Genomic DNA, 17813 nt, shown 5'->3' with positions numbered 1-17813 from the left:
TTAATAAAACCTGTATTAACGTGTGGTTCCCATACCAGTATTGTGCAAAGTTTTACTATTTTATTATACTATATAAAGATATGTTATACACATTGTTTTCTAAATGTTGAGACTTTAACCAGTGATACACTAATTAAAGTGCTCAGAACTTACACAATGGTCACCACACAGAGTGACCACAGAGATAGTAGTAAGTGGGGCAAGTGAAGAGAGATGTATTCACAGTTGACTTGCATTTAAGATTTCACAGAATCACAGAATGGTTGAGATTGGAACAGACCTCTGGAGGTCATCCTGTCCAAACCCCTTGCTTGATCAGGGTCACCTTTAGCTGGTGGCCCAGGACCATGTCCAGATGGCTTCTGAGTATCTCCAGGGGTGGAGACTCCATCACTTCCCTGGGCAACCTGTGCCAGTGCTCAGTCACCCTCACAGTAAAAAAGTTTTTCCTGATGTTCAGAGGGCACCTCCTGTGTTTCAGTTTGTGCCCATTGACTCTGGTCCTGTCACCGGGCACCACTGAAGACAGCCTGACTCTGTCCTCTTAGCATCCTCCCTTCAAGTATTTCTAGACATTGATAAGATCCCCCTGAGCCTTCTCTTCTCCAGACTGAACCATCCCAGCTCTCCTAGCCTTTCCTCACAGGAGAGATGCTCCAGTCCCTTAATTATCTTTGTAGCCTTTCACTGGACTCTCTCCAGTACATCCGTGTCTCTCGTACCGAGGAGCACACAACTGGACACAAGACTCTAGGTGCGGCCTCACCAGTGCTGAGTAGAGGGGAAGGATCACCTCCCTTGACCTGCTGCCAATATTTTGCCTAAAGCAGCCCAGTATACTGTTAGCCTTCTTTTTGGCAAGGGCCCATTTCTGGCTCATGTACAACCCTGTGTCCACCAGGACCCCCACATCCTTTTCTGCCAAGCTGCTTTGCAGCTGGGTGGCCCCCACCACATGTTGGTACATGGGGTTGCTCTTGGGTGGCAGCTTGACTCTCTGATGTATCAACCACTCCTCCCAGTTTTGTGTCATCAGCAAACTTGCTGAGGGTTTGAACATGTATTTTCAGCAATTCTCTGGTTCAGTATGACAGAAGAACACTTTCAGGGTGGGTTTTGTTTTTTAGATTCTGAGTCCTACTATTCCAAACTGAGTAACTACACAGATCTCAAACTGAAAGATAGCGAAACACGGGCAGTATCCAAGCACCAAAAGATCATGAGCACAAAAGCTTGAGAACTGTACCATAGATTACATTGGTAAAATACCATGTCCAAGTACAGTTCTAAAAGGATGCTGAAAAAAAAAATGTATACAAAGAAAATCATTTGAGCTGAGGGAGGGCTTGAAAACACTTTTCACGCACAGTGAGATTTTTAAGAGCTCAATTTATTCAACTAAGGAAAAAGATAAAAATAAGATTCGATTATAGCATATAAGTAGCTTTAAGGGTACAAAATGGTATTATTGAAGAGCTTTTTAATCAAACTGAGAAACAAATAACTAGATCTACTATCAATATGATAAAGCAAGGTAAATTTAAATTGGAGAAATGGCTGCAACTGATTTGAGATCAATCATCCAAGTAAATTACCTGTGGCAAATGTAGATTCATCTCATGGCATTACATCTTTACTTTCTAGCAGATCTAATAAATGCCTACATTATAACTACAATATTATGTACATAACTGTGCAATTCCATACGTATATTTATTATATACTATATATCTTTATATGACTGTATTATAAAACTGAATCATATTATAAGCATAGTATTATAATTCTTTTCTCAAGTATTATTAGCTACTGGCCTTAAGCGAATGGCATTTTGTATCCTACATCACAGAGCTAATCTGATGAAATCTTAAGGTTTAAAACCTAGATGTTTTGAAAGGAATCCGCATACAGCCTTTTCCTTTTTCTGAGAAAAAAAAAAAATTAGAAATTATATGTCAAAGTGAGCATATATAGGACATAAACTTCCACTGATTGTATTGCTGTTAATGATTATTCACACTTTAAGCCTATTGATAGTAGGTTTTCGTCTGTTCTACTACTGGAAGAAAATTGTAAAAGTAAAAAGGAAAAAACATCTATTTTCTTTAACTGTTTTTTTCTTCTTGCTACAGAAAACCCAGAGTTACTTAAGTATTTGTTTCTGTGTGTGTGTTCTGTGGTGCTAGTAAAATAACAAATGAAATCGTTCAAAATTCCAGAAAGATGACATGTTACTGAAATTTGCATAAATTTAAATACTTCCGAGACTAGTCAAAAAACCAAATTTACCTGCAAGATGACAAGAGCATTTTCTATTGAAAGGTCATCTGAAGGTAAACCTTCACTTTTCCAAACTAACTCCTCACTTTCTGTACACAGGAACCGCCGTAAATCAAACTCTGATAAATGAAAGAGTGTAAGTTTGTGCTAGTATTTATAGTCTGCATAATTTTTAAGCATTTACCACTCTATATACAGTGGAGACTCTGTCTAACACAGTTCAAGTCTGTAGATTTCCCTTAAATGCATTACTTTATTGCTTGAACTTATTACTATTAAGTAATATATTACTTAATATAATAATAAGTAATATGTTATAAAAAATATTTAATGGTGTTATTAACACACATAGATAAAAATGATTACTGAAAAAGCAGAAGCATTCAGAACGCACTGGCAAACTTAAAACAGTTAATGTGAATATACTCAGTCGTAAAATTTTTAAGCAAGAACTATGGAGCTGAATCTTAAGATTTTATAATTATTTATAAATTTAATAATTAATAGAATAATCCTAAGAAATAGTCTGACTAAATATACACAAGTATTTTCTGAGTAAGAAAATGTTATCACTTTTCATTTGGGAACACAAAGACAATTGAGACTGTTCATTAGAACTCACTGGCATTTCTCACTTCCTCAGTCAAGCTTAATTACTTACACATACACGCAAACAGACACACACACAAAATTACTTTCAAGGCCTGCTGATTTGGTCCATTCATCCAAGCTGGTTTTCCTCTGATCCTCAGGAGCAGCAGAAAGATAGGTAATAAATGCAGCTGCTAACTGAGCTCTTTTGGGCAGCGTAGCCAGTTCATCTGTTATCTCTGACACCTTCAAAAAAAAAAAAGTACAGAATGTATACGTGTATTGCAAACAAAAACTGTGTTAATATTTCTCATCAGTTACTAAAAAGTCAGAATTAAATTTTCCTGCCATTGAGAATACAGTTCAGCCAGTCCCTCTTCTTGCATTTCAGGTATCCACACCTAGCTGACCCACACCAACACACACAGGAAACTATGGGAAAAATTCTTTTTAGCACTGGGCTAGAGCATGGACAGATGTTTTTGAGAATTTAGCTACCAAAAATCTATGAATTTGATTAACGGTTCACCTTGTCACTTATAAGGAACGGGTAAATAGTATTATAGTAAGAAAAATAAGAAATATGTGACCCTAGTCACAGTCAGCTAGTGAGTACCACTTCTAGTATGTATACAGGTACTAAGTACTATATATATGTCTTACAATTAAAAATGTGATTCACTGTAGACTTGCATGATAAAATACATTTATCATATCTTCAAATAATTTATCTGCAGTACATCACCTGTGCTTTGAAATGTTTCAGTATTTTGGAGGAAAATACAGTGTATCAAAATAACATACAACTGATATAATTGGTTTGAAATTACTGTCACTTTTTTACTTTACTGAAACTGACACAAAAAAAAGCTGATACACAAACAAAAAAAGCAACTTCTTATTACTCCTTTCTTACTTTAAAGGGAGATGACTACTGCTTTTTCACCATCCTCAACAGCAGATCAGTTCCTGACTAATATATCTGACAGTTTGGTCGACAGCATACCATTAATCTATAGTCTGAACTTTCTAAAGACAGAGGTAATGTACCAGAGTGAAAAACTGCGAGGAACCACTTTTAGAAGTGTTTAAACCTTGGGGTTCAAATATACCCAATCCTTACTATAGCAGATGGAATAGCTGTAAAGCTACTTTCAGAAGAAAATCTTCCATTTCTTTCCCTTAGGCTGGTTAACCTAGAAGAAGGATTCATCTAACCCTAACTTTGGTTCTTCAGAATTCAGGCATTTAGTCTAATTGTTCAGGCTTTTTTCAGAGTCAGTGGAGAGACAGGACCATGTCTCTCAGCAGGGAGATTTTTTCCATTTTAAGATACACAAGAAAGCTTTGTATCGCTTTCTGGAGATGACAGCTATTTTCAGCTTGTATACATCTTGAAATTTTCCTTTCTGTTTCAGAATGAAGAAGGGCCTTGTGTGTCCAAATGCTTGTCAGTTTCTCCCAAATATATCATTTAAGCAAATAAGATATGCTCACTTTCCCTATTTTAAAAGCAGAAAAGTTTCAAACACAAAAGTGAAGACTTCAAAAGCTACCCAACATTTTAGGTAGGTCTACATTTGCGTTTCCAACATCAATGCCATAAACAAGATATGTTTTAAGATTGTGATTGTTTAATGCTTTCCCCAAATCTGTCCCTTTTGATTGTATCTCAGCTTGGATGGTGCAACAGCTGACATGTTCAGCCCTCATAACAATTACCTTCTTACTATGATTTAAAAACATCAAAGAGCATTGCATGTTCCATATTAAATACTGGGGGTTTTTTTACATATTCTGTACGTATGTGATATAGATAAGGTAACCTGTACACTGAAGTAAAAGGAACTTTTGGAAAGAAGAAACTTAGGAGACATGCAGAATGCAATAACTCACGCTCTCCGAACAGTGCAAAAATTGTATTTTCAAATTATCAGCCATAAGATGTATTTATGAAAATTTTCACTAACCTGGGTGCTCCATCTTTTGTGCTCCCTATCGAGTTGACTTATCAGTACCTCTGCAGCATTCAGTGTTTTCTGAGCTTTACTTAGTTCTGCTTCAAGTTTTGCTACTTCTGTTGTTCTACTCTGGAACCTGTAAAACAACCACTGTTTGTAACTGTTGTCATGAACAACTAAACTTATGGACAGTTATTTTCAAGGCAGTTTAATTGACTGAATTTGTTATGAATTCCTCCCTCATTGTCCATGAGGAACACTCCTACAATTCTTTTTTATACCTTCTGCTTCTAATTGGCAGATGAGCTTGTTAGACTTTTAACTAACCAAATTTAGATAGATGTACAGATGAGATTTAAAAATACATTTGCAATATAGACTATAATGTCTGAAAATCATTCCTTCTTCTGATTGTGTTAAGTTTTGTCCTGCACCTAGTCAGGACAACGGCAGGCTCAATGTCATACTACACATTTGTAACTTCTTGGTAAATTTAATCCATGAAACTTTTAAAGGAGACTATTGCTAATTCACACAGATGACCCCAGTTCAACGCACAGTACTCTATGCTGTAAACTACTATGAAGCAGAACATACTTCAAATAACAGGCAAGGTTTAGGTATTATTTTTTAATGTTTAATATCTAATTAGCTCAATATTTAATTAAAATAATTAATGCATTTAATAATCCACCTTTTCAAACTAATATATTTAACTGCAATATATAGTATAGAGTATCTAGTTAATGTAAGACATCACTATACAGCTGAATGACAAGAAGAATTCTCCAATTCATTTTTTTTCAGACTACAAAACAGACTTTGAGTAATGTGCACATATGTCAAGTTGTGAAGTATCTGCTATACTATGTAACACAAACATTGAACTAAAAGACTACAGCAATATTTATGTCACTGTGAGTCATGTGCTTCATGAGATGCTAACAACAAAGGAGACAGCTAACTATCAAACTGTCAGAAAAGTAGGCCATCCTAACAGAAACAGAACTGCTTCTTCAAGCTGTGATCAGTATTAGTCTTGTATAGGAATGCTTCCAAAATCCTGAGGAGACGTTAAAGTTGTCTTAGATTTAAAAGGTGAGTGACATACTGCTCATCTTTGCCAACTACAACATCTACACTTCAGGCTTCCAACACAGTCAGTAGTGAGAAGCGGGTACTTTTAAGCAGCATTTCATCTGATCGATAAGATGAACTGTGTTCTAACAGTATTTATTTAACTCCACTGAGTGTACAGATAGATTATTGCAACTTCTGATTTAAGTATCTTGCAGAGCAGGGAGTTACATTTGCTTAGACAAATTTCATTACTCATACTGTAAAATCATCAATGTTTTTATTTATATCATGAAATAAACAAACCCAACTTACTTATCTTTCAGTTCTGATACTTTTTTACCAACAGAGTTCAGAAGATTTTCTAACTTCTGTTTTCTGTCTTCAGTTTTCTTGAGATTACTACAAAAATGTAACATATATTTTAAGACTATGGATCCAAAGGGGAAAAAAAAAAAGAAAACATAACAGGAAAGTAATTCACATAAAAATAGTTCAGAGGTAGTTCTTTCTTATGATTTATATTAACAAAAATCTGTTTTCACAAGTAAAAGTTTTGACTACTTCTCATCACGTAGCTTTAAAAACGGAAACCAAACACCCCATTCAGACGTATTCTCAAAGATCAGAACAAACACTTCCAATGTAGAATTTTAGGACCTGGCAAAACAAACAGTATAGATTCCTCAGGTTATGGATGGTCATAAAACTATGTCATACCTTTTTTATCTTAAGGAGAAACTGACCATGCCTGGTACATGAGTAAAAAAAGAGGAACTACATATCTCATAAAATAGCATGGGTTTCACTGCCAGAATACATTTTAAGTGTATCTGTGATCTTCATTTCTCCCTGACACATAACAGCTAAGACAGGTAACTTGTGATTGGCAAAAAAATATCCAGAGCATAGCTTCCGGGAAAAACAAGATATTGCACACTTAATTTTTCTGTCTTAGCATGACCATTTTATTACCTATGGATGAGGTACAGATTCTTGTATCTTCTGTTTTTAATAAACTTCAGTTCCTTCTTGGTAACTTTAGTTTCACCCACCACCACTGGAATTAAGAATATCTATTTTGTAACAGTGTTAACTTACGCTTCCAAGCCAGCCTTTTCTTTTTCCAAAGGCTGAATTCGTTCTAGGACATAGGAATACTGGACATTGGCATTCACCCAAGATGCTAACGGAGCAGCTGCGGCACTGGCTCGTTTAGCATTCTGAAAAAACATTAAAAGTTACAAGAAAGTTCCTGAAGTATAATGTAGATGACATACATACAGGACACATAACTACAACAGATTTATGAGTTATGAACTTAAATATGCCAGTTAGCCAGCTCTTCTACTGAACTAATCTTTTAAATTGTTATGAAGAGATTACACTGTAGGCCATCAATCTGTGTAAAAAAAAGAGGGGTATCTTTACAACCATGAAGCTTCACTGAAGTTAAGAAGTTTTAAACTAACGCATAATTTATCAGTGTGTTCCTTCTCAGGGAACTACAACTTTCTCTCTAAAAATAATGTACTAGTATTTAAAAATACCTTTTTATAGCTACTGCCAAATCAATTCTCAAAGATCACACATACATTTAGTCCCTCTTTTTTTAATTAAGTGTACTGTTAAGACTCTTACTGCTACAAGGAGGCCAGAAGGAGCCAGTTACAATTCCTTGATCTGAGTTCTGATTTATACCAGTGACAAATATCTCTGAGGACTTGACTGCATAATGACTTCTCATCCCACCACTCCTCAGTCACCAACAAAATTCTCACTGTTAGAGGCACTACACAACAGAGTAATCTCTGCTACATTTTCATCTCTTTATACTGACAAATTCTGTAAGCAGAATTCATCATTTTTTCTCTAATTTAAATTCATTTTAAAAATTATCTTGGCTAATCAGACAATCATGTCTTTTTTTTCTTTTTTGTCTTTTTTCATTTTACTTAATGCAATCAGGAATTACCTTTGGATCAAAAGATGTTCTGTTTTTAGAAAGAAGTTCTTCAACACTCTCTCGTATTTCTTTCGGAATATTACGGGCATCAAAGGTTGCTATGTCCTCCCTCACGCCCCTTTTGGCCAAGAAACTGTAAAAATAATTAAACAACTAAGTAAAGAAGAAACAAGTATTAAAGAAGTTATTTCCCTATGAAACCAAAGAATTCTGCACACGTTATTCCTGAATATAATAGAAAGTATTTGATATTGTAAATTACTGTTTAAGTTCAAAGCTTAAATAAAATCCTCACCTCTTCATGCTCACCCATGATGTATCAAAAATCCCCATCAGTCGTAAAACTCCTTCTAGTATGTCTCTGATTATGTCAGGGGGCATTCGTAGTGACCGGATTTCTGACAAAGACTCTGGCTTTATATTTCCAACTGCTAATTTAGCTTCATCAACCAGTGGCTTAAAACATAAAAACACATTAAAAAAAAAGAGATGAGGGTACAAGAAACCGAACATTTACCACTTCAGTTTTCACACAATTTCTTGTTATTTTTACATATTTTATTACCTATCCAACTGCCATTGATGCATATTCATGTGCACCAGTTATTTAAAAATTGCCATGTGTTTATGAAGTGATAGTAAGTATATTTCCACATAAAACAGAATCTTATAATCCTGACATCCCCTAACTTTTCATGCAGCACTGTAATTCATAAACATTATATAGATACTAGTATCAGTCACGTTTGTTTGCTCTTTCATTGCGTAAAAGTTCATTGTGATACAGGTATGTTTTAATAATTATGATAATTACTATTTATAGGCATGCAAAAGTGATTAGAAAACAGAAGAAAGTTAAAGATTATCATTAAAGACTGTGCACACCTTTCACATCCTTCATATTTATCAAAGACCACAGAAAGGGATTTACCCTAATCCTGTAATTTTATGTCACTTTCAATACAATGACGTAATTCCTTGGCACCTATGATATTTAATAGGAAAATAATAAGTTGCTGTACTTACCCCTTATTCTTTAGTACAATTTTAAAACGGACAGGATGAAAAATAGAAAATAAAAGCAATGACTGAACACACATACCTCCCAAAAAAACTGATGCTTAACAGCTGTAAGGTCTCTTGAACAAGCAGTTTGCTATAGTGCCATTAGGATAGATAATTTTCAGAATTTAGTAATAACTGGAAATCATCTCTCATCAGACTGTTTCCATTCAGCTGATAGTACCAAGCCCTACGATATTATCAGTCTGACCAAGGCAGAATAATGTGGTTGGTCTATATAAGATATCAGTAATTGAAAAACATTCCATAAAAGATGCAGAACTCACATGTAGACCGTGGAAGCACAGAAACAGCAACTGCAGGTAAGATTTGACCTGAAAATTCTTTCCCTAACTAAGATCTAACAGAACACAACTGACAAAATGAAAATCTAAATCTGGCAAATAGAATACTGTTTTCTAATGCATAAAAGTTTTAATATCAAAATAATTTAGAGCAAAATTTTAAAAATACAGGGAAAAATTTTGCAGAACCACTATGCATGGCAGGACTTGAGTAAGTTAAATAAAATCAGACCGCAAAATATTACTTTTCCTTATCAGCTCTTACCTGAACTTCTTTTAGTTCATCTTCAATTTTTCTCTTTCTTTGTTCTATTTCTCCAGCTTCTTCTGCTATACGGTGTTTTATTTTTTCCATTTCTGTTTTTTGCTCACTGGCACTCTGTAGACAAAAGCATACCTTTAGTTTTCAAATTTACACAGACTTTATACCCTTACGTCCCTTCTTTCATTTAGTCTTGATTACAATATAATTCACACAATACCAATTACAATAAAATATGTGAGACTGTTTTATACTAGCGAGGTTGACTAGGTAACTAAATTATATGGAATAAGCATCTTTTCTTTTACTGTGTCTCCTTCCCTTTCTTTCCCACAGACAAGATCTGTACCTTTAATTTTGAGGCTCATTATGACCTTTTTTCTCTTTGTCTCTGATGTTCCATTCCTTATCAATATGTAAGTCCCCCTCTATAAGGCAGAGTGACAGTCTCTGTAACATTCTTACTACATTTGAAAGTACTATCTTCCCGACATTGTCTTTGTAGCTGCTCACACTTCTATTTCTTTCACAACACCATTAAAACTCTCCTTTTCTATAATGTTCATGAAAGTAGCAGTTGTGTTGGAACTACAGCCCATTAGCCTAAAAATATTAATACATTATTTACTTGTAAATTTGCACCTACCTGTCTGAAATGATACCTGTCTTATGTCCTACACATATATTGTAAGCTGTTTGGGTTTAGATCTTTTTTTTTCCTGCATTTGTACTGTGCCTACCATAGAGCAGACAGTAGCTACTGGCCATCTCCAGGACTCCTAATTACTTCAGCACAACAATAAATACCTAGTATATAAAACTACAATAAAAAAGACCTTACATATCCTGAAGTTAACAAAAAAACACAAAACCGGGACTACCGATACCAGTTACAAAACAAATAACTCAGGATAAACGCATAAAGTAAAAGACTAATATTCTACGCTCAGTTCACCTAAAAGATACAAGACAACAAAGCCCATAGTTTATGTTTTTCCAGTATACAACACATTATAACCCGCAATTGTCGAGCTGAGTTGAACTTGCAGCAGAAGGTAACAGATGTATATAAGCAGAGAGAACCTTGAGATTAATAATTATCTTTTTGAGCACTTAACCCAAGCTATAGACCAGCATGTCATCGAAGATTACATTCAAATCCATAAAACATTAGCTATATAAAACTAGATCAGACATTTCATGCAAATGTACATGTACTGAATGATAGCTCTGAATACGAAAACCTTAAAACTCAGTTGCAGGTCAAACGCCTTCCTCTGAAAGAAGATTAAGAGTGTCTATGTATTAGAGCCCTCTCTCTTACATAAACTAGCACATTTGAAGTGACATTAAAATGTTAGAGGGCACCTATACTTTATGCTAATCTAAATAATCAGAATTCTACTGTAATTTTTCTGATGTCAGTAAGCCCATCACGTTTCATTCCTTTTGGCCTGTCCCGTGATTTTGTCCTACAGTGTAACACGTGCTACCCACACAACCTGTAACTACTGGACAACAGCAGACACAGGTTTAAAAGAGAAATCAGTGAAAATGGTGTAATAAATACTTTGAGGCCAGCAGTGAACACACCAAGTCAATCATCATTACTGAAGTTCAGCAGGCAGACAGAGCCTAAAAGTATTAAAAATCACCAACAAAAGTAGACTTATAAGAATGGGAAGTAATGCACATAGAGAGAGCAGGCATCTAATTTACTGCATACAGTGAACATCTTTGTCACTGAGCTTCTTTATTTAAGTTTGCATCAGACTGATCAGACTAAACCAATGAAAAAACAAAGAGTGCAGTGACAGCAGAGTCATTACAGCTTATCCTACATTTATGATTCCTGGAAGTATCGATGCAGAGATCTATTTTCTGCACAATTATTTTACTTAATTGAGAAAGCACTACTATAGAAAATTAATTCCTCAAAAAACAGAAGGTCTACCTCCAAAACGAAGAATAGAAATTCAAGGAGTGCTGAGGTATTATTTAACCTTCTTTGAGGTTAATTTCAGAGGACTGGACCCCATGAAATACATACTTTCTAATAGTCCACAAATTTAACTCCTGGTATTTGTTACTTACAATAGTACTATTTTTCAGTATTTTTTTAAAGTTCCTATCTCTAATTAAAGCGTTCTAAAATGTATCAGTTTGAATTTGTGAAGTTCTAGGAAAACTTTCAGCCTAAACTACAGCAATAAATACCACTCATGTGCAAAACTTGCACTGATCTCTTCCTATTCAATCGTTCTAAATATGATTTAAATTATATAATCCTCTGCCCTGCTGCAAGTTTATTCAAGCCTCAGGGCTCATGTATTCCCCCAGGCAAATTCTTGTAAAAGCACCAGGTTTCATAACCCTTGAAAAGAACAAAAAGCACAGCCAGTTATGGAGACCAAAAACAGAAAAGCATCTCTCCTTTTTTTTTTTACATTTGATGTAATTGTATACAACACCTGCATAGACATTGTAATTTCTTGAAGGGCGGCATCAGCCTCATCCTGCTTTGTTTTGAGTAAAATGCTTTGCTCTCCAGCTTTTCTGTTCAGTTCATCTACCAGGGCTTTAGCTTCATTCAGCTTTGAAACACCTGCCTATAAAAGTTTACAAGAAGCAGTTATTTAGCAATGAATTTGAAACAGAGTTAAATGAAGGTTGGTTACAAACTGTATGCACAAACTAAGAGTGATGTAGACTGATACTCTTAATTTTTTAATTTATGTTCCTGTCATGGTTTAATCTCAGCAAGCAACTAGGACCACAAAGCCACTCACTTGCTTCCTCCCCCCTCCAAGTGGGACGGAGAGGAGAATGAAAAAAAAGTAAAACTCGTGGGTTGAGATAAAGACAGTTGAATAGGACAGCAAAGGAAGAGATAATTATTATTAATATTATTCATAATAATAATATACCAAATAAGTGATGCACAAAGCAAATGCTCACCACCGGATGACCAATACCCAGCCCACCCCTGAGCAGCGATTGCTGCCCCCCGGCCAATTCCCCCCGGCTTATATACTGAGCATCACATCATACAGTATGGAATATCCCCTTTGGCCAGTTCAGGTCAGCTGTCCTGGCTGTGTCCCCTCCCAGCATCTCATGCACATGGCAGGCCAGCACGAGAAGCTGAAAAGTCTTAGCAACAGCTAAAAACATCAGTAAGTTATCAAAATTGTTTTCATCCCAAATCCAAAACACAGCACTACACCAGCTACCAGGAAGAAAAACAACTATCTCAGCTTAAACCAGGACAGTTCCACATTTTCTTGATATTATTTATATTTTCTTGGGTTTTTTTAACCCAAAAATGAGATTTGATGCTTCTAGAGGTATCTCTGTAAGATTTATTACTACATCAAAAAGCTGAAAGTACAATTCTCAAAATACCAAACTTTTAATGGAACAGCAAGTAGTACATACTGGTTTTCTCATTAATTCAATAGCATTTCAGTTAACTGAGACTAACTCCACACAATTACATCTCCTCTAAAAGCAAATCTACAAAAATTAAATGAAGTGAAACAAATTAGATTATCCTATTTCTACATATTTGTACATTCTCTAAAGAACATAGATGTACATAAAGCTTCAGTTATGCTTAAGGTTAACTGTTTTCTTTATTCACACTTTCTAAATTATTTACTCTATGGTAATCAAATAACAGAATTATTTCAAGATACATTATAAAAAAGATATTACTGGAAGGGGGTTTTGTTTTAGGATATGGGTGTCTAATTTTGCTCACAAGCTAGGGGGCTTGTTGACAGAGCTTTAAACTAGACTTGAAGGGGGGAATATATCGGGCTTGCCCATGACAAGCCTTGACACACCAAGGTTAGAAGGACAGGGTGCCAGCAAGGGCCCTCAGCCTGTTGCTTTGAGACGTGTCGGCTACACTGCAGCACACCTGAAGTCTTACGGAGATGGGCCAGCGTCTCCGGAGGTAATAGGGGCCAACAGGGAAACACCAGTGAAATACCTCCATGGAATAAAGGGGTGTTCCTCCAGGAAGGTGACACAGCTGACAGCCCAGCTGAAATGCCTCTACACCAATGCACACAGCAGGGACAACAAACACGAGGAGACAGAAGACACCGTGCTGCTAGAAAGCTATGACCTAGCTGCCATTATTTAAACTTGGTGGGACGAACCCCATGACTGCAGTGCAGCTATCAATGGCTACAGGCTGTTCAGAAGGAATAGAGGAGGAAGGAAAGGTGGAGGCGTTGCCCTCTGCACCAAGAAAGGGATAGAGTGTGAAGAGCTGTAACTGAAGAATAGCCACAAGCAGGTCAAAAGCTTTTGGCTAAGAATCAGCAACTGAGGCAACAAAGGCAACCCTGTGGCTGGTGTCTACTACAGGCTGCCTAATCAAGGGGAGCCTACTGACAAAGCCTTCTTCCTCCAGCTCCAGGAGGCTTTGCACTTGCAGGCTCTCATCCTGCTGGGGGACTTCAACCACCCCAACATCTGCTGGAAAAGTAGTACGGCAAGCTGTAGGCAATCCAGGAGATTCCTAGAATGCATTGAGGATAACTTCTTGAGCCAGGTAACAGACAGCCCTACCTGAACAGATGTGGTACGGGACCTGTTGGTCACCAACACAAGTGAGCTAAACAGTAATATCAAGATCGGAGGCAGGCTGGGCTGCAGCGATCACACACTGGTGGAGTTCACAGTCCTGAGGGATAAGGGTCAGGTGAAGAGTCAACTCAGGACCCTGAAATTTAGGAAAGCAAAATTCCAGCTGTTCAAGGAGTTAGTCAATAGGACCCCCTGGGAAACTGCCCTCAGGGACAAGGGAGCAGAACAGAGCTGGCAGAACTTCAAGGATGCTTTCCATAAGACCTCTCGATCCCCAGGTGTAAGAAATCAGGAAAGAAAGGCAAGAGACTGGCATGGCAGAGTCAAGACCTGCTGGTCAAACTAAAGGGCAAGAAGGAAATGCACAGGCCATGGAAGCAGGGACAGGTATCCCTGGACGAGTATAGGAAGGATGCTCTGTTGTGTACGGATGGGGTCAGGAAGGCCAAGGAACAGCTGGAGCTGAACTTGGCAAGGGACGCTAAGAATAACAAGAAGGGCTTCTACAGGTATGTCAGCCAGAAAAGGTCAAAGCAAGCGTACCCCGCCCTGATGAGCAACACTGGCAAACTGGTAACAATGGACAAGGAGAAGGCTGAGGTACTCAACACTTTTTTGCCTCAGTCTTCACTGACAACCTCTCTTCCCACACCTCTCAAGTGGATGGACCACAGGATGGTGACTGAGGGAGCACAGTCCCTCCCACTGTAAGGGAAGACCAGGTTCGTGACCACATGAGGAACCTGAACATACATGAGTCTATGGGACCTCATGAGATAAACCCCAGAAGTTTATCTGAGGGAACTGGGCTGATGTGGTCAGAGATTGGAACAGGCTGCCCAGGGAAGTGGTTGAGTCACCATCCCTGGAGGTGATCAAAAAACATGTAGATGTGGCACATCAGGACACAGTTTAGTAGGCATGGTGTTGTTGGGCAGATGGTTGGACTTCATGATCTTAGAGGTCTTTTCCAACCTATGATTCTATGATTCTACATCATTGCCAAGCCACTCTCCATGATACTTGAAAAGTCATAGCAGTCAGGTGAAGTCCCTGGTGACTGTAGGAAGGGAAACATTGTACCCATTCTTAAAAAGGGTAGGAAGGAGGACTCTGGGAACTACCAACCTGTCAGCCTCATCACTGTGCTTGGAAAGATCATGGAACAGATCCTCCTAGAAGCTATGCTAAGGCACATGGAGGACAGGGAAGTGATTTGAGGAAGCCAGGGTGGCTTATAAGAAAGATGGGGACAAACTTCTTAGCAGGGCCTGTTGCAATAGGACAAGGGCTAATGATTTATAACTAAAAGAGGGCAGATTTAGAGTGGATATAAGGAAGAAATATTTTACAATGAGCATGATGAAACAGTTGAACAGATTGCCCAGAGAGGTGGTAGATGCCCCATCCCTAGAAATATTCAAGGTCAGGTTGGATGGGGCTCTGAGCAACCTGATCAAGTTGAAGGTGTCCCTGCTCATTGCAGGCAGGTTGGACTAGATGACCTTTCAAGGTACCTTTCAACCGAAACCATTCTATTATTCTACAATTCTAATTTTCATGTAAATTATTACTTTCATTTAACCAGAGCATTTAACAAGTAAATGAGTGTTTGTCAAAAACAAATCACAGCTACTTTCTAAATAAATAAAAAAGCAATTTCTATCATTACAAACGTAAATCTTCTTAAATTGCTTACTACTGTTATGGAAAGATATAGGAAGACAGAATAAAATCAGTGTTGAATGCAAGGCAAGAAAGTCATTTGGTTTTGACAGATGCTTTAAGAAGACATACAGCTTTGCAAGTGTGGTTTTCGAATAGCAGCAAGGGTCACTAGAAAAATGAGCTGAAAGGGAAGGGAGAAGGGTAAAGACAAAAATTACATGCCCTAAAGGAACACATAGATCTTCCCAGAAATATATTGGGGAGATGGGGAAAGGAAGCAAGTATGACTAGAAATATAACCAACATGTTTCAAAATAGGCATGTTATGCATACAGAAACAAAGCAATGCCTGTGAGATGACCTGCATTTGGTCTAGAACTGTGTAAAGGTTTGATGTGTGGAAAAAGACTTCGAAATCAACTCCAAAACACAAAATGAAAGAAAATTGCAACAAAGGGAATCTCAGCCAAAGCTACACAAGCGCCGCGGATTTCAAGATAACAGCTTGTTGAACTACTAGGACACAAGAATCAGACAAAGCAGGAAGTTGCTGTAGAGATATAAAGAAAGGGATGGAATATGGAGCTACATGGAGAAAATTTATATAAGCAGAGGCAGAACATAAATTGATGGAAAGATGATGGGTTGTTTGCAACGCAATTCCCATACATATAGTGAAAAAATGTAAAGTGTTTTGAAGCCCTTTTTACTCTTCCAAGAAAACTTGGCCAGTCTGATACATTCTTGAGGAAAAATATTAACAAAATATTAACAAAAGCAAGAAACTACTCTTCACTCTTTGAGGAAAAATATTAACAAAAGCAAGAAACTACTCTTCACTCTTTGAGGCATTTGATCTGAGGTGTGCATTCAGTTTCATACTATTCCTCTCCTGAAACCACAGCACAAGCATATACCAGCAGAGGACACATCACACGACCATGTTAGCAGCTACAGGCCATTAACACACATGGCATTTCCAAATGTGAGAGTATTTTGAAAAGTCATACGTTAAAAATGTTTTAAATACATACCTGCAAGTGGTTCTGCCTTTTTATTAGCTCTTTTCTTTTAATGTTATTGATGGTACTGTACGTATGAAGGAATGTCATATACCTGCTAGGCGTTGCTCCATACATTTTACATGACTCATGGATTGCCAGAAATGACTTCAGAAAATCAGAATCACCTGTACAATATAATTTGTCACACAGATAATAATACACTCATTTTTATCTCACAGTAAAACAACTAAGGAAGAGCAACAGAATATGTTTTTTCAGATATGAATTAAGGGCATTCAAAATTTCACAAAGAATATACTTTTTTCAAAGTACTCTCAGGGAAACAAGATGTAAACACATTTGAAATACATATTCCTCAGAAAGAAATACACCAAAATTGTTTTAAAGCTGTAAAATATTTCATTGATGCTTGGAAAAGGGAAAATTAACTGCAAATTACTGAGGGCTAATCATAAAAGAAATTTTATTTCCACAGAAACTGAATTTGAAAATACTTGAGACATAGAAAGGAAGCCCATGTGTTTTTGTCTTCTCTCTTGCCTCCAATGACAGGCAACAGTTTTTCTGAACATTCCAGGCCCTGAAGTTTGTTGAACAGTTTCTCAGAAGCAGCCCAAAAGATACTGTAAAATAAATTGTATTACCCTACAAAATAAAATATTGCTAAAACATACCTACATGTAAATTAATGCCTTTAATAAAAACTGAGGCATAGATTAAGTACCATGATCTTGGATAAAGACATGAACACTAAATTGTAAGTTTGGCCATTATTTTGATGGGCCGGAATGCCTACTAAAAAGCAATACAAAACAAGAAATCCCCAAGTGAACCACTTACTGTTTTATATTCCAGCGGCTCCATGACTTCTCAGTGCTACTTAGACTAATGTTTTATAAAAAGTGGCTAAAAGTAGTATTATACAAATGAGTGCTGCCATTGGTCTTCTAAATTATGTTTGATGCTCTACTATTAAAATGGTTAAATTTGAAGTTTTATTATAAAAACAAATTA

General features: G+C 36.8%; 1 protein-coding gene across 4 annotated transcripts in view; it reads right to left on the bottom strand.

Moving 5' to 3' along the window:
• Positions 1 to 17813, bottom strand: part of DYNC2H1 (dynein cytoplasmic 2 heavy chain 1) — a 193158-nt gene that overhangs the window by 118113 nt on the left and 57232 nt on the right. For all 4 annotated transcript variants that reach the window (XM_075417967.1, XM_075417985.1, XM_075417976.1 and 1 more), the window contains exons 54-63: positions 16809 to 16963; positions 11976 to 12113; positions 9508 to 9621; positions 8171 to 8331; positions 7885 to 8008; positions 7011 to 7132; positions 6225 to 6311; positions 4842 to 4968; positions 2976 to 3117; positions 2290 to 2399 (exon numbers count right to left, since the gene is read on the bottom strand). In XM_075417967.1, coding sequence (XP_075274082.1) covers positions 2290 to 2399; positions 2976 to 3117; positions 4842 to 4968; positions 6225 to 6311; positions 7011 to 7132; positions 7885 to 8008; positions 8171 to 8331; positions 9508 to 9621; positions 11976 to 12113; positions 16809 to 16963 — 1280 coding nt within the window. The remainder of the gene's footprint in view (positions 1 to 2289; positions 2400 to 2975; positions 3118 to 4841; positions 4969 to 6224; positions 6312 to 7010; positions 7133 to 7884; positions 8009 to 8170; positions 8332 to 9507; positions 9622 to 11975; positions 12114 to 16808; positions 16964 to 17813) is intronic.

The sequence above is a fragment of the Opisthocomus hoazin genome, chromosome 1, assembly GCF_030867145.1.
Source record: "Opisthocomus hoazin isolate bOpiHoa1 chromosome 1, bOpiHoa1.hap1, whole genome shotgun sequence".
In the NCBI taxonomy this organism is placed as follows: Eukaryota; Metazoa; Chordata; class Aves; order Opisthocomiformes; family Opisthocomidae; genus Opisthocomus; species Opisthocomus hoazin.
Note: the sequence above shows the minus strand (reverse complement) of the source record. Positions and strands in the feature narration are given on the sequence as shown.